The sequence below is a fragment of the Eumetopias jubatus genome, unplaced genomic scaffold, assembly GCF_037043125.1.
Source record: "Eumetopias jubatus isolate StellerSeaLion01/CBP00866 unplaced genomic scaffold, mEumJub1_p1.0 scaffold_4, whole genome shotgun sequence".
NCBI classification, from domain to species: domain Eukaryota; kingdom Metazoa; phylum Chordata; class Mammalia; order Carnivora; family Otariidae; genus Eumetopias; species Eumetopias jubatus.
This window is the reverse complement of record NW_028274810.1, coordinates 108,799,991-108,816,854: the sequence shown is the minus strand read 5'-3', so window position 1 is coordinate 108,816,854 and position 16,864 is coordinate 108,799,991. Positions and strand designations below refer to the sequence as shown.

General features: G+C 63.2%; 1 protein-coding gene across 2 annotated transcripts; it reads left to right on the top strand.

The window, feature by feature from the left end:
• Positions 1-599: 599 nt before the first annotated feature.
• GLI4 (GLI family zinc finger 4) lies at positions 600-7,436 on the top strand. Of its 2 annotated transcripts, none has more exons than XM_088022718.1 (4): positions 600-651; positions 2,131-2,292; positions 5,484-5,600; positions 6,376-7,436. In XM_088022718.1, exons 2-4 carry the CDS (start codon positions 2,169-2,171, stop codon positions 7,299-7,301), a joined length of 1,167 nt encoding a protein of 388 aa, XP_087878844.1. In that variant the 5' UTR covers positions 600-651; positions 2,131-2,168; the 3' UTR covers positions 7,302-7,436. The 2 variants fall into 2 exon arrangements, with proteins under 2 accessions (XP_087878844.1, XP_087878845.1); XM_088022719.1 differs by lacking the exon at positions 600-651 and adding an exon at positions 847-930.
• Positions 7,437-16,864: the final 9,428 nt, after the last annotated feature.

Below are 16,864 nucleotides of genomic sequence, written 5' to 3'. Positions count from 1 at the left end.
CCTTGCTGTCCTCGTGCTGTCCACCTGGCTGGGCTCAGGGCCAGCGTGGGCAAACCAGCCCCTGGACGTCCTTCCTGCTGGACTAGTTCACGGAAGCCTATTCCGGCTGTCTGCTTTTCCTAACAAGGAGTGACGCTGACTTCTCGCTTTCTGGGGTTGTAAGAACAGGACTAAAAACGAGACTTCGGGTTCACATCAGGAGGAATTCCATGATAAGGTTTGGGAAATTTTGTAACAGCCACTCCTCAGGCCCTAGAGTTTGGGAACAATTTTGGTGGTAGGGCAGTTTAGAGGGGCGTTTGAGACACCCCCAAAAAGAAGAGAATTTGTTCTCAGCTAGCTCCCCAGCGACTGATGGCCGTCCAGCAGAAACACCGCGAGGGAAGAAAGGCGGTACGGACGATGCTTTGGGCGCAACTTTTCAATTAATTGCCTCTGCAGCCAGCTGCCGAGAACTCGGGGGCGGACCGCGGGAGCCCGGCACCGCCCCGGGCGGAGCAAAGCTGGCGGCCGCCCAGCCCCTCGCCGCGCCGCGCAGAGAGCGGCGGTCCTCCGGCGCCCAGAGCGTCCCGGAAGTGCGCGCGGGCGGGCCGGGGCGGGGCGCGGGCGCACTTCCGGCCGGCGCGCGGGCGGCCGCCTCCCGCTCGGAAGGTGAGTGGGCGCCGGGCGGCTGCGGCGGCTGCGGGGATGTCCGGCCCGCCCGCGCTCGCGCGTCGTCCCCGCGGGCCCCGCCCTGGCCTCACCCCGCGCCGCCGTGACCTCGGCCGGGGGGCGCAGATGGGCGCCCTGGGGCGCAGAGGAGGCCTCCGCGGCGTGGCGGGCCGCAGCGGGCGCACCAGCCCCCGGCGAGCGCGCGGGGTCCGTGTGCGGGTCGCCTCCCCACGCGCCCGGAACCGCGGGGACGGAGCCGGCGCTGTGCCCACTTCACAGGTGGGGCACGGAGGCTCAGAGAAGTCCGAGGCCGGGGCCGTGAGCGCCGGACCTCGGCCGGGCAGGCTGCGCCCTGCCGCCCAGCGCCCCGAGATCGGGCCGTTCCCCGCGGGGTTCAGGCTCCAGGCCGGGAGGAGAGGGGGCGGGAAGGTCTGCTCCTGGCCGTGGCGTCTCCGTCCCCTTCGCCTGCAGCCGTTTGCAGCAGTGTGGGCGTGGAGCCTGCGCTCGGATCTTGTGCCGGTGGCCCGGTGGCCCGGTGGGCGGCCGTGCGCGCGCTACCTGTGCGAACCAGGGTGGGGGAGCGTGCACCTTCCCTGATAAGTCCCGGGAAGCGAACCGAGTAACTTGAGCTGAGACTTAGGAGGTTGAGGGCCCGCACCCAGACGTCATGACAGCAGCCCCACCCTGCGTCCACTTGTGTCCACTTCCCTGAGTGTCCGTGACCCTTCCCATCGTTAGGGAATGCGGTGTGCCAAGATGGCCCAGGCGCTGGCGAGGAGCCCTGTGGAGGCTGCCTCCCCACCTTGAAGCAGATACTGTTTGCAACCGTTGCTTAATGTACTTTAACATTTGTCCTTACTGCGTTCCCCCCTTCACACCCTAATGAGGAATCTTGCTTCACCACAGTGCAAAAGAAAAATTCTTCTCACACTGGATCAAACCATACTTGCAAACCAAATTAAAGCCGTACCTTCGGCCCCAGAGGAGGCTCAGAGCATGGTGGGCTGCTCATACGGTTTCTAGCCTGCAGCTTCTGGGGCTCTGCAGCGGCAGAGGAAGGCGGTTTTTCTCTCAGGAATTGTCTTGTTAAGATTTAATCTAGAACGTTCATGCTCCAGCAGGCATAGTGCGGTTTCTCACCCTTCTCCAGAGCCAGCAGCCCACAGCTGTGCTGCGGGAGGTTCTTCAGGGAGGTCCCACCTGCTTTAGGATCTGGGTTGGGAGAACATTCCAGGCCAGACCATTGCTCAGATGAGCGCCTGGGCTTGGTCCCTGCGGGTGTGCTGGTGCTGTCCGCGTGGCGGAATAAACATACCAGGGGTCCAGCTGCTCTCACCCCAGGCCCCACATGGCCCCTCCTGGCATCCTTGCCTAGCCGCCCCCCCAGCTCCCCTGTGGCTGACCAGCAGCTGGCATTGCCCCCGCCCTCCACTCATCCCTCTGACCCCCCTCATCCTGCCATGGTTTTCATTTCCCCAGGTCCCAGGTGTGCATACCTTCAGCAGGCCTTGGGGAAGATGGCGACCCTGGGGGACGGTCAGGAGCCCCCTCGTGTCCCGTCCCCTGTCAATCTTGCGTCACCAGGGACACCTGGAACCCACCACCGCGAGGCCCGGCTTCACCTCCACGGTCATCAACACGGTACTCACCCTGCACTCCCTCCGCCTCCCTACACCACTCGCCTGCCCCGCACCACTGGCTGCAGGCTGGAAACAAGGCAGCTCCCTGGGTGCTGGGGCTCCTGCACCCTCGCGCTTGGGTCGGGACGGGGCAGCCGTGGTTGAAGCCGGAGGCCGAGCCTTGTGAGCGATGGCTCTCCACAGCCCCCTGGGACTGTGTTTGGGGCGTGGGGGAAGAGCAGCTTCAGTGGTAGGGCCCTTTGTCCTGCCATCTCCCTTTAGGAGCCTTTGCTCCCACCCCAGGAAAATAGCATCCAGAGTTCTGGGCAGGCTGGTTTGGGTTGGGGGCCCCCGGGACCTGCAGGGATGGAGCTTCCAGCCTGTCTCAGCCTCCTGGCAGGATCTCAGGATGTCAAAGGCATGGAAGTAGCCCATGACTGGCGGGGCGCCAGGGGCAGAGAGGTGTCTAAGCCCATGGCATGTGGTGCCCCAGGGTCTTGCTCACACTCAGCCATCAGAAAGTCGCAGGGGCTCTGTCCATGCCCCATGTGCCACAGGAGGCCTGGCCTCACTCCTCACAGCTGAGGACACAAATGAGCTGACGACCACCAGGTCAAGGACCTGGGTGTGTTTCATTTCACCTGTGTCCTAAAGAGCTGGCCCTGGGCTCAGGGGGTGGGGCTCGCTCTGTGTCCAGGGCTTTCACTCTTGGCGAGTCCCGGCATTACAGGGAGTGACATGATGACGGCTGAGCTGCGCCCGCTCTGTGCCTAGGGCTCTGTGCGGGCTGTCTTAAAGCCCGGTGGCCACATTAACAGTGAGGACAGCGAGGCCCACAGAGGTCACACGGAGCTAGGGAACCTGGGATTCACCCCCCAGTTCAGTCCAGGATTGGAGCGGGAGCAGCGAGCCACGCCCTGTGCTGTGCCTGGCTTGGGGATCTCTCCCGGCCTCCTGCCCGTCCCCGTGGAGGCCAGGCTGGGGGTGTGGGGGGTATGGAGCTGGGTGCTGCCGGGAAGGAGCACATACTCTGCAGGCCTTGCTGGTACAGGCGCCTCTCCCTACAGGGTGGTTTGAGGGCCTCCCCCAGGGCCCCCCACCCCCTGTGGTTGTGCCCCCTGTCCCCATGCAGTCAGGATTCCGGGGCCCACTCTCCACCTCCAGTTTCTCATGCCACCTCTCAAAACAGCCTGGCAAGGTAGGGCCTCCTGTCCCCATGTTTCTGACGGGGACATGGAAGCCCAGACATGAGCCGGTGGAGGCCGGTAGGATTTAGAATACATCAATGTGACTCAAGCCGGGCCCTCAAGCCCGCCTCCCCCCACTGGGCCCAGCAAGCTGGGGCTCATGGCTTCTAACTGGCAGGATGTAGGACTGGAGAGGGGCTGTCCCCAAAGACATGCAGACCTAGCCAGTTCTGCTGGATGAGAAGACTGGTGCCCAAGATGCAGGTCCTCCTGCCCACGCAGAGTGGGGCTGCCCCTGATCCAGCAAGAGCTTGGAAGGCCGGGCTGGGTCCCCTGAGCCACAGCCAAGTGCGCTCAAGTGCCTTGAGCACAAGGGGCCTTGCCCAGTGAGAGGGAGTGTGGGCTGCAGCCAGCAGCTTCAGCACTCTCTGTTCTATTCAGAAACGGGGTGGGGGGGGGGAGAGGGGGGTGGCCTGCCTGCAAAGGAAAACAACCAAGATTGACCCTAAAGAAGAGGGGGGCGGGGCCTCCAGCAGGCTCTGAAGGAGGAGGCATGGCTGGAGGGTGATGGAACTCAGGGAGGTCCAAGGGGCCAGAGGGAGGAGAGGGGTTGCCTTCGTCCCCTCCTCGCGGAGAGCAGCCCAGCAGAGAGAGCTGGGCCCCATGACCAAGCTGCTGTCCAGGGCAGAGGCTGCCCCTCACGGTCGACCTCGTTTCCTTTGCTGGTGAGTTCCTCGGTGCCCCAGGGGCCACACGTGCCCTCAGAGGAAAGACCCCAGCATCTCCGGAACCTACCCAGGGCCCTCCGGCCAGTGAGGCCAGGACTTCTGGAGCCCCAGCCTCTCCACTCCCAGACCAGAGTGGGTGGGGCCCGCCCTGCAAAACCTGGGGTCCCTCCTGCCTGCCTCGGGGCTGGGTCCTACCAGTCTCCCACGTCACCTCACACAAGAGCCAGTTTCACATCTCTGGTAGGGCACAATGCTGGAGGGGGGCAGAGGGCATCCTTGAGCGGGGACCCATCTGTCAGCTAGAGCGGGTGAAGGGAGCAGCATGGGCACAGGGCACCCGGCCTGGTCCCTGGGGGTGGGGTGGGCATGAAACTGGTGCAAAGAGCTGGCGGCCCCTCCTCCCCGAGCCTCCAGAGCAGGGAGTTAGGCGGGTGGGGTGTGGAACGGGGCAGAGACATTGGGAATCAGGGCTGTGCTGGGCTGGCCAAGGGGCCTGGCATAAGGCTGTCCCTGCCAGAGCACAGGCTTCCAGAACTCGTTCCGGAAGGTATGGTGTGGAGCCCTGTGGCAGGAGGGGCAGGCTGTGGGCAGGAACAGGACGAGAAGGACATACCAGCTGCCCAGAGGTGGGGAGGGGCCATGTGGCCAGGGCAGCGCTACCCCCGACCAGGGGCAGGCCTTCCAGATAGGGTGCCTGGCCTTGGCACTTGAGACCTGAACTCTGGCTGTCACCTGCCCCGACTCTCTTCTCCCCATGTCCACATCCAAGCATGGACTTTCTGTGCCATTTGACAAACAAGGAGCGTCCCTTCCAGCCAGAAAAGTTCCCCCTGCCCTCCTGGCCCCTAATGCCTTCCCCTGTGGTGTCCACGAGAGCCCCAGGCCTGGGGCCTCCACTGAGGCAGAGCAGGGGCTGTGTCACAGCCTCCCTGGAGGTGCCCGGGGTTGGGGGACACAGCCCAGCCAGGGCCCCGGCCTTCAGAGGTGGTGGTGAGCGGCTGGAGGGCTGGGGGAGGGGACTGTGAAGGTTGTAGCCCAGAAAGGCCCGCGTTCCCAGAACTGCCCCCCACTCCAGAGCAGGCAGGGAGTGCCTAAGGCCCCTCACTCTGGGAAGGAGTGTCATGTGGCTGCGCCCGTCTCCCTTTGTGGCTCCTGGGGAGCACCGGCCCCACGGGACCCCCAGGAGGGCAAGGAGGTATGTTGTGTGAGGAGCAGTGGCATTGTACAGGCAGCTGGGCAAGGCCTGGGCTAGATTGGAGAGGAGGGGGAGATGAGCCCCCATCCCCCTGTGCCCCCAGACTCCCCTGGCTGCAGCCCTGAGGCGCTCTCCCGGCCACTGCAGGAGGAGCAGCTGTCCGACCTGGATCTCCAAGATGTGGAGGAGGTCCAGATTGGCAGAGACACCTGCTGGCCAGGTGAGTGAGCAGAACCCCCATCCGGTCCCTGCCCGAGTGCACTTACCCATGGCTGCCACGTGCCGGGCTCTCTGCAGCACCCACCGCTTCGGGCACCGTGCTCCCCGCACCACTGCATCTCACTTGTCTCTGCCTCAGTGCTCACTTCTGTCCTCGATGGCCCGGACCCCTTCCCTGAGCCCCAGAGCTGTAACCAGTCAGCATCTCCCACTCAGCAGCAGTCCGCCACCAGGCCAGCGGCCAGGGAGTCATCCTGGGTCCCCTCCTTCCCACCGTGTAGTGCCCTGGACCTCCACTAGGTCCCCTAAATTAAGCTCTGGTCCCCATCCCCTTCTCCCCACAGCCTGGCTGGGGCAGCACTAATTCCGGCCCTCAGCCCCTTGCCACATCCCCCGCCCCATGGAAGCCCTTGGGATGCCCCCTTGGGGTCTCTGTCCCCCCTTCCTGGGAGGTCCTGGAGGTGTCAGGAGCTTCACAGGGGGGCAGGCCAGGAGACAGTTGCCACCTAGACTCCATCCGGTTCTTGGCAGTGCCGCAGGGGGGCGGCCACATCCCTGCCGGGAGCCTGGCCAGCACCCGACGCAGGGGGCTCTGCCCCTGGGCTCTGGGGCTAAATCTGTGGGGGCGTTGTCCCCCAGGTCTGCCCTCACTCTGGCCCCCAGCACTGCCGCGCTCCGTGCTGGTACCATCAGCTAGGTCGGCAGAGCCGGGGTCCGGCGGAGGGGGAGGCCGATGCCGGGGTGGGTGCCATCGGCCCCTCCATGTCTCCTTTCAGACTCGGAGGCAGAGCCGGAGCAGGCTCCGTCATCTCCCCATCCCCACCATGCCGAAGACGAGGTGGACCCGGCCGGGGGGGCACTGAGGACCCTTCTGAGGAACCTTCCCCGCAGACCCAGGTGTGGGGACCGCTTTGGGCAGGAACCCGGCTTGGAGCGACCCACGGGCCAGCTGGCGGGGACGGCGCCTTGCTCCCAGAAGAGGGGCCCGTGGCGCCTGACGCTGCTGCCCCAGGGAGCCTCTGGGCCGGCGGGGGAGCCCGAGCGGGCCGGCGAGCCGGAGGGCGGCCGCGGGGCGGGGCCCGGGGCCCGGCAGGGTGGCCCGCGGGGCGGGAAGCCGCACCGCTGTGAGGCCTGCGGCAAGAGCTTCAGGTACAAGTCGCTGCTGCTCAAGCACCAGCGCATCCACACGGGCGAGAAGCCGTACGCGTGCCACGAGTGCGGGAAGCGCTTCCGCGGCTGGTCGGGCTTCATCCAGCACCACCGCATCCACACGGGCGAGAAGCCGTACGAGTGCGGCCAGTGCGGCCGCGCCTTCAGCCACAGCTCGCACTTCACGCAGCACCTGCGCGTCCACAACGGCGAGAAGCCGTACGAGTGCGGCGAGTGCGGCCAGGCCTTCAGCCAGAGCTCCAACCTGGTGCGGCACCAGCGGCTGCACACGGGCGAGAAGCCGTACGCCTGCAGCCAGTGCGGCAAGGCCTTCATCTGGAGCTCCGTGCTCATCGAGCACCAGCGCATCCACACCGGCGAGAAGCCCTACGAGTGCGGGCAGTGCGGGAAGGCCTTCCGCGGCCGCTCCCACTTCTTCCGCCACCTGCGGACCCACACGGGCGAGAAGCCCTTTGCCTGCGGCGCGTGCGGCAAGGCCTTCGGCCAGAGCTCCCAGCTCATCCAGCACCAGAGGGTCCACTACCGGGAGTAGCGGGCGGGAGGCCGGGCGCGGGAGGGACCAGGGGGAGATTCCGGGGCGAGGGCTCCTGCCTCCCCCTCCTCCTGATCCGCACAGCGAGCCCCGCACGCCCAGTGGCCCAAATAAATTCTTTTTAACGGATGGAAATGGGAGTCGCTCCTGCCTGTCTCCGGAGAGGCGTGGCTGGCGTTTGGTCTCGGGGGGGGGGGGGGGGGGGGGGCACTGACGCCGACCTGAGGCCTGACTGAACCCGGAGCCACAACCGCGTGTTTGCAGGTGTGGAAAGCCGAAGTGGGGCAGGCGAGGTTAGGGGGTGGCTGCCCGAGGCAAGGTGCCTCCTGTCCGTTATCCTGAGCCGTAGGTGAAGTGGCCCAGGCTTCACAGCTGCCTCCAGCCCTCAGAAGAGGGGTCCCAGGATGTTCGCGCCTGACAGGCCTAGACCTCTGCAGCTGTGGCCAGGCCTTGGCCTGTCCCGGTCCCTCCCGTGGCTGCAACTCTTGAGCCTCACTTCCCCAGTTCCAAGCCCAAAGGCCTGTGGCTGGGCGGCCTCACCTCTCTGGGCCACACTCCCAGGGCCCTGTGGCCACCAAGCACTTCGGACTGCCTCGCCATGCGCCCCCCTCCACCTCAGGGGGAGAGCATATGTAGGGGAGAGGAGTAGAAGTCAGGCAGTCTCTGGACATCGGCTTCAGGGCTCAGGGCACCTCCTTAGTCGCCTTTGCTGGTGCGCTGTGGTCTGGAAGAGAAGGGAAAGCCGCCTTCTCCCAACTCTTTCCGCCGTCTAACGCCGCAGGGGTAATGTGGGGCCTCAGCGCTCCAGCATCCTGCACGCACAGCCCCCACCCCCCGGGGCTTCACGGGGAGCGGGGGCGGCGGCTGTGCGCTGCAGGGTCATCCTGCCACCTCTGCGTGGAGGCTGCGCTCGGATGCCAGCACCGAGACCGGTCCTGGCAGGCGGCCACAGACCCCTGTGCCCCCACGCACCTGTCGACAAGGACTGGGTGGGGTGGGGCCTGCACTGGTCAGACCGGGCCGTTTTGTTCTGTCAGCCGGTCAACTGCCTGAAGGAGAGGGCGGCCCGTTTCACTCAGTCTGCTAATTGAAATGTTCATCTCATCCAGAAACGGCTTCACAGACAAACCCAGAATAATGTTTGACCAAATAGCCAAGCACCCCATGGCTTAGTCAAGTTGACACATACAATTAACCACCACAAGCAAGGATAAGAATTGTACTTCTGCCATAGGATTGGCCTAATTCCTCCTGCTACAGATGTGCTCACACACACACACAGGGACCAGCAGAGCACAGGCCAGAGTCGGAGGTTAACAAGTAGGAGTTCCAAACCCACACGGCCTACCATCCGGAAAATAATTACACCCTTTCCCATGATAATTTATTACGTTTGTGCATTCCTGTCTCATCCACTCAGTAAACTTTTTTTTTTTTTTAAGATTTTATTTGAGAGAGTGAGAGCGAGCACAAGCAGGGGGACAGGCAGAGGCAGAGGGACAAGCAGGCTCCCCACTGAGCAGGGAGCCCCATGCCGGGCTCTATCCCAGGACCCCCAGATTATGACCTGAGCCGAAGGCGGAGGCTTCACCGCTTGAGCTACCCAGGCGCCCCTCAGTAAGCCTTTCTTGAGCACCTGCACTGTGCTGGGCGTTCCCCACCCAGGAGACGGCATCCCACACAGCAAGTCTCATCCGACTCTGTCCTCAGCGTGCAGCTGGGTGGTGGCTCTGCGCATCTGCAGCACGACTGAGCAGTCACTAGGAGTCACCCAAGTGTATCAGTGATCAATCCCCCCGCTTTATCTTTTAAACCCAAGGTTGTCCACTAAACCAGATCCGGCAGAGTTTTCCCAACGCTAGTGAAAACCAGGCAAACTCTTCTTCTCAGAGACCCCCGTGAAGGAGTGTCTCTGACTGGGATCTCCGCGGAGGGGTGAATCCGGGCGGGGTCTCGGGCCTGGAGGAGGGCCGGGCTGGACCCACACCCTGCGCGACGAAGCTTTGCACGCTGAAAAAACCGGCAGCGGGTTGGACGGCGGCGGAGAGGAGAGCGCCCCGGGGCAGCCAGGCTGGAAGTGCCGCGGAAGGAGCAGGTCCCTCCCTCCCCGCAGCGCCGCCCGCTCTGTCTGGCGCCCCTAGCGGCGGAGCCTCGCATGGCGGCACCGGCCGGGGGAAGCGGGTCCGCCCCGCCGGCCTGGGAGTGGCAGGCGGTGCGGGGGGTGGGGGGGGGGGGTGCAGGCCGACCTGGGAGCGCGGGTGGAGGTGAGGGACAAAATTTAATGTCTGGTGCCACTTGCATTTGAGTGTTATTAACAAGATAAATGCTAAAAGCCACAATTTAGTCAGTGTTCAGATAGATGGCCTCAAGCGAGATTTTGCTGGAAATCCTCACCCACATGCAGCTGGCACTCCAGAAGTCACGCCGGTGTTTGTGAGCCTCAGACACGCGACCACAGGTGCAGACCGGCCCTCAGTCAGGGCTGGAAACCGCAGTGCGCTCAGAGACAAGGTAGGTGTGGTGTCCAGGGACCGCAGGGGCTGGAGCTCTGCACGCTGGAGTCGGGGGCGAAGACCTCAAGAACGCCACGAACGTGCGAGGGGTTAAGCACGAGCTCAGGCTAGGTCCAACATCAGAGATTCGCACTGGAAAGAACCCAGTGAGTGGACTAGACATGGCGAAGCCTTTGGTAGAGGGTCAGGCTGTCGGGGGATCAGAGTTCGTGAAGAGAGAGAGCTTCTGAATGTAGTGAATGTGGGCAAGCATGCTGGCTCATAGCGGAGTCAGGGAGGGCACCGCGGATGCAGGGCTCGTGGACAGGCATCGGTGGTCTGCACTAGAGAACCTTGTCACCGTCGCCATGCGGGATATAACCATCAGTGAACACTTTTAGCATCTGAGAAATGTCAGTGAGAGGATCCGCACCCACCCCGCAGCGCAGGGTCACAGCAAAGCCTTCAGGCAAAGATCTCATGCCCCAAAACACCAGCACCGTCACCAGGGAAGCAGCAGGAGGTGAAACTCTCCTTCCCTCATGTTCGCCGATGCCACGCCAGGGCACTAGCTCCAAAGGGCTGTGTGCCTCACCCCCATGCTGAGTCCAGCCACCCTTGGTCGCAAGAAGCAGAGCGCTGTCTCCTGTCGCCGCTACAGGCCCCATCAAGAAGCCCAGGAGAAGGAGGCTTCTCTACAGTCTTTTCAGACAGTGGATACATTTCAACCATTTTTCCGAGCCTTGCCCTCCCTTCTGTTCAAGTTGTATCTCCTCCTGGGAGTGGCTTCACACACCCCCTGTCTTGGCGTTGGAGGTCTCACGCTGAGCTCAGCGAATTCTCATGAGGCACTGGCCTCCCATAAGACCCCTTGCCTTGCGTTTTCTAGGATCTTATTTCACGGGGTGTGAGCACCCACTGAGGGGCCACGCGGTTACATCACCTGGGGAACCTGCTGGAAAACACAGCTTCCCAGGCCCATCCCCGGGGAGACAGACGAAGTAGGCCTGGGGTAAAGCAGGGAATCTGGGTTTATTTCCAGTAAGCCCAGTGACAATGACAGCGCTCCAGGTTGGGAACCTCTGGTCTCACCTGCCCTCAAAGGAGGAGCACCTGCGCGGGCAGGTTCAGCTCAGACTCCACCTGGCCAGGCCACTGGGACTGCTGCACAGACAGCTCTGGCACGTCCAGCTGTTCCAGGCCAGGCCTCTCTTCTAAGCACTCGACTCCTTCAGCTGGCTGCAGGGTTCTTGGACTGGCCATAGCGGTGGACGGCGATGCCCGCACCCCAGTCCGAGTCCAGGCTGCAGCGAGCACGGCCTCCGTGGGCCTTGCCTGCTGCCCTCCGCCATTCTTCCCCTGGACCACTCCAACCACCCACAGACCAGGGGGTCTTCTCGAGTCAGACGCTGGGTGGGGTCCCTCGCTTGCTTGCCAAAACCCTTACTACGGCCTTCAGGGCCCGACAGGCCAGGTCCCCTTGCTCATCCCCTTCCGGTCTCTGCCTCCCCGACCACTTCTCAGAGGCTCCATCGCTCCGAGCAACCGCGCACCTCGGACAGCTCCAGGCACTCGCACCCGCCCTCAGGCTCTCCGGCGCCCCCGCGCGTGTCCCCCCGGAAAGTCCTCCGAGCTTCCTAGAGCGCCCGGAAGTGCCGGTGGCGCGGGGCGGGACTTCCTGTGGGCGGGGCGCGCGCCTGCGCCTCCGCGGGGTCGGGGTCCAGCGGGCGGCGGGGGACAGGTTGCGCGGCGTCTTTGGGCCTTCCGTCCTGCCGTCGCCGTCCGATGCGGCCGAGCCCGGCCGGTCGGAGCTGCGGGAAGGAACCGGGGCCGGGCGTCGGCGCAGCTGCAGCGCGGGGCGGGCCGGTTCCCAGTCTTGAAACTCCGCAGGCGGCGGCCCCCGGGAGAGCGATCGGACGGCGGGTGTTGGCGCAGAGCCGCCGGTGGGCCCTGGTCCGCAGCGGCCGCAGCGCCCGCCGAGGGGCCAGGCCCTCCCTCCGCAGCCTGGGCTGCGGGGACGCCGCGCTGCCCGCCCCCGCCCCCGCCCCAGTCGTCGTCCCTCGGGCCGCAGATGCTGACCGTCGGGCCCCATGTCTGAGCGGAACTGAAGGCCGGTCGGGAAGGGGCGCAGGTTTTAACAGACGCTGAAATAGCGTCTGGGAGTTTGTTTCACCGGGAGAGGCAGTCGCGCTCTTTAAAGACAGTTTGGAAAGTGTGGGGAGAATGGAACACGCCCCCGCCCCGCAAGAACTCACTCAGCGGCTGCCGGGGGCGTTGGCACGCATCCCACCGTCCGCGCTCTGGGGCTTGACGGACTGTTGCTGCAGTTTAAACAATGGACCCGGTGCTTAACCGCGCCTTAAAATAACATTCATGTCCCGAAGGGCTCAGCCTTGACGGGAGCGGTGCTAGAAGCCCTGGGCACCTTATCGCCCCCATTTCGTGGGGGGCTCCAACACCCCTAATTTACAGGCAGGAAACCAAGGCTCAGAGAAGACTTACCACAGCCTCACTGTGAACCCAGACTTGGGACTCTGAGGCCGACGCCCCCACACCCACACACACGGTTTGCTGTGACCACTGGTGGACGGGCCATCTACCTGCTCAGCACCGTGTGCCAGGCCCCAGGTGCCCAGATGGAAAGCTGTGGTCTCTGACCTGGACGAGCCACACAGTTCCCACCGCACAGGGGAGCTAAGAGGGGACAGGTGTCCATATGTGCCTGTGGATTTCCAGCCCTTTCTTAGGTCTCAGGCAGATGCCGTCATTTGCCCAAGTTATGCAGCCAATGCTGGCATCTGACGCAGGTGTTCCTGACCCCTGGTTCAGGGCTTCCCATCCGGCCACCCTGCATTCTGTGTGCAGCACCACTGCCAGGCTGCTGTCCCCCTCTCAGTGCACCTGAGCCTCAGGCTGCCCCATGGGAGGGGCACCCCCTGGTTCACAGGGCAGCAACCAGCCAGTGAATGGTGGACGGTGAGCCACACCTGGGACAGATTGAATGACCTCTAGGCACAAGGGGCAGATTGCTCCCCTGGACCCGATCCGCTTGTCCACCCAGCAGCACCCCTCTGCCAGCCCCTGCCTGGGAGAGGGCACCCCGGGGATGGCGTTTCTTCTGCCTCTGAAAGCTCTAGAACACTCTCCATGGTCCTTAAAGTAAAGGGCAGCTCAGGGGCCTGTAACATTCTTGGGGTGTGTGGGGTTTGGGGTTTTCCCTTGCAGGCCTCTCCTGAGTCTGTCCCATGTTGTCACTGTGGGGCCTCATCATTCTTTCCTTGCCCCTGAACTTGAAGAGCTTCACCAAGATACATGGCTGCTGTGGGACACTGTACATTGATTTTTCCTGAGATGGAGTGGTTAATATTTCTAATTTTTTTATTAGGGCATAACTTAACCTATTTAAAACTCCCACATCTTAAGTGCCCTCCTTGACTTTTTACATGTTTCCTGTAAAACCACCCAGGTCAAGACATAGAACTTTCCAGGGCGCCTGGGTGGCTCAGTTGGTTGGGCGGCTGCCTTTGGCTCAGGTCATGATCCAGGAGTCCCTGGATCGAGTCCCGCATCGGGCTCCCTGCTCGGCGGAGAGTCTGCTTCTCCCTCTGACCCTCCCCCCTCTCATATGCGCGTTCTCTCTCTCATTCTCTCTGTCTCAAATAAATAAAAATCTTAAAAAAAGACATAGAACTTTCCAGAACCTTCTCTCTCAGTACTCCCAAGGTGACCGCTGTTCTAGCTTGAACTTCAGATAACACGGAACGGTGACCTGTGCAGAGCTTTGTGCCCGATTTCTTTGTTCAGCAGAGTGTTTCTGAGGCTTGCCCTTCTGTGCTCCTGATGGACAGCTTGACTCCTTTCCATAGTCGAAGGACTGGTCCTCTTCTGCAGAAGAGCCATCTGGAAGCGTCCTGCTTGTCTTCCTCTGCCCTCCACATCTTCATGTCTTCCTTTAACTGTTCCATTTTATTTTGTGAAGCTCCCTTAGACCCATCTATCTTTTGCCTCCCCGACTTGGCTTTCTGTCGTGTGAACTCAACTTCCTGTTGCTTCTAAAGTGGCTTTTACTTCTGATAATGCCTCTTCGTCTTATAGGAGTAAACATTAAGTATTCAAATATGTTTTCTTTTTTCACAAGAATTACCAAGAAATTAACGATGTACAATGAAATCCTAGTAAACTATTCTATCTTGTGCTTCAAAGAGGACTTTAAAAATTCTAAATAGCTTCTCAACATGAACCTCTTTGCTTTGACCCCCATTTTTACTTCTCGAGGTTATTAGCTAGAACCCACTGGTGGCTCCAGAGAGGTCAGTACAGCTAGGCCCCTGGCCGCCTGCCTTTCCCTCTGCTCTCTTTTGCCGCAGAGCCCCTTCCCACACTCCTGCTCACACTTCAGAACCCGCTGGGGCAGTGCCCGCGGCCTCTCTCCCAGCAGAGTCAGCCGCTGCCCTGCCTCCATGTACCGCTGCTGGGCGCCAGCCACCCCACACGGCCAGGCCTCTGAGTGTCTCCCTTTTCCGGGAGTGCCCCAAGGGCAGGCCCTCCGGTGGGGGCAGGCACTATGGTGCCCTGTCCTGCACATGTGCATCCCCAGCATCAGGCACAGCAGGGACAGGCCCTCCGGTGGGTTCTCCTGGGTTCCACAGCACCCTGCGGGTTGAGACCAGCCCGGGCAGCTGCTGGGTCTCACTGTGCTGAGACTTCCCCCCGTTGAAACTGGGATTTCCCGGGCTCCTGGGTGGCTCAGTTGGTTAAGCGACTGCCTTCGGCTCAGGTCATGATCCTGGAGTCCCGGGATCGAGTCCCGCATCGGGCTCCCTGCTCAGCAGGGAGTCTGCTTCTCCCTCTGACCCTCTTCCCTCTTGTGCTCTCTATCTCTCATTCTCTCTCAAATAAATAAATAAAATCTTAAAAAAAAAAACAACTGGGATTTCCCACCGGAGGGCCACCGGGGTGTCTCCCCGCCAGTCCTCTCTCGGCGCATGTGTCGTCTGCGATGCGGTTGGAGGGGGTGGGCAGAAACCTGGGTGGGTGGGAATGCCTGGGGCCTCTCCCGGCAGCGGTCCAAGTGCTGGCCGGCCGCGCCCGCGGCCTCAGATGGGGCCCCGGGTGCAGAGGCCGCAGCTCCGGGTTAGTGTTCGGTCCGTGGGCGGTGCAGCCAGAGCGGTCGGAGGTGGGGCCGCCCAGGCCTTGCGGCGGGGCTCACCTGGCCGCTTGCCATTCTCCATTCTCTCTCTGTTTTCAGTAGTTTGGGGGAAAGAAGTAAGTAACAGGCCCCTACGCAGTTATCTTTGACCAGAAGTCCTGGTTTGTTTTGAGGAAAAGTAAGCAGATCTGAGATATTTTCAGTGATACTGCTCTGTCGCACCAGCACCGGGAGGGCGAGAGGCACTCCAAACACAAGCTGCAGGGCGCGTCTTTCTGGTCCTACGCAGGGTGCCGCGGTCCTTCTGCGGGGAGGCCAGCGTCCAGAGCAGCCTTAGCGCAGTCGTGGGAGCCGGCTCTCCTTTCCGCTTCGCGCAGCTTTTCGGGGAGAGAACGCTATACCTGCTAACTTGCAACTTGCCGGTTCTTCTCACCACAGCCCTGTGGGAACCCACACTTGCAGCTCCTGAGCCTCCCAGGCGAGGCGCATCCGTGAGGAGGCCAAACCCCAGGGCGCTAAAGTTGCTGTGGCTTACACGTGGGCGTGAGGACGTTCCAGGTGCACATCGCCAGCCCTTTCCCGTGTCCCCGTGGCGTCGCGGCTGCCCTGCCACCCGGCCCTGGGCCCTTCTCACAGCCTGCCTCTGGCCTGGCCTCCCCAACACACACACCCCTTCCCACCCCGGGCATCTGTCCTTGCTTCCTTTTTCCCTTACCACTGGCTCTAAGGAGACAATGTTGCTGTCCCCAAAGTCTCTCCATGCTGTGGCTCAGAGTCTGGTGACATTTGCACGCACCCCAGAACGAGAAGCAGATTCTCCTGCAGGAAACCCTGGAGGAGACCCAGCCCCAGGTGTCTGCGGGGTGGCCGGGCAGAGCTCCTAAGGCCGGGCCACTGGGCCAAGGACTTGCTGGGTCCTGCAGAAGCCATGGGGGTGCCCAGAGGCTGGTGGGGCTGCCCCCAGGGAGGACAGGAACCCTGAACACGAGCCCAAAGGCAAAGGCAGCCTCGCCATGAGCCCGGTGACCCACCAGGAAGACTGGACAGGCGGGAGACGCCGTAGCTGTGACCCCAGCTGGGGGGGGGGGTGTCACTCGGAATCCATTAGGTGTAGGGAGACCCAGCTGGGCGAGCCAGCAATCCGCCAGGCCGAGTCCGGCAAGGCCGCCCGGAGCGGGGCCCTCGCGCTCCAGCCCTGGAAGCCTCCCCGCGGGGAGCGGCCTCCCGAGGCTCCTGAGGGCGCTGAGGGCGGGAGGGTTTTTGGCCGCAGGCCGGACGTGGTGAAGCACCGGCGCGAAGCCGTGCGAGCGCGGGAAAGCCTTCGTGCACAGCTCGCTCTTCACGCAGCGCCCGTGGTCCCGCAGCGGCGAGCCGCCCGGTGCGTGCCCGGAGCGCGGACGCGCCTCCCGCCGCAGCCCGTCCCTGACCCGGCCGCCAGCGCGTCCACAGCGCCCAGGGAGCCCCGGCGGCCGCGCCGGACGCGGGGGTGCGCCCTCACCCCGGGCCTTCCGGCGGGAGACCCGGCGGCCTGCCGTGGACAGACACGCGGGGAAGCGCAGGGTCCGAGGGCGGTGCGGACACCCCCACGGCAGCCCCGGGCCGAGCCCCAGACCGCAGCTCGCGCCCCCGGCTTTCGTGCAGCCGTCGGACGCCCACGGTCTTTACATTAACGACGGATTCTTCCGAAAGGTTATTACGCAAATCGTCTGTACTGTCCGGCCCCTTACATAAAGTCTGCGGGCTTCTGGTCCGGGTCCTTGGCCCCCGACACAGACTCATCGGCTCCTTGGCAGCTCGCCCCGGGCCGTGGGGAGCGCGGGAGCAAGGGCAGGGTCGCGCAGCCCGTTCCCGTCGCAGTGCTCGGATCGCGGGGGCGCGCGGGGCCGGGGGTGGGGGGCAGCGCATGTGGCCTAGGGAGGTGG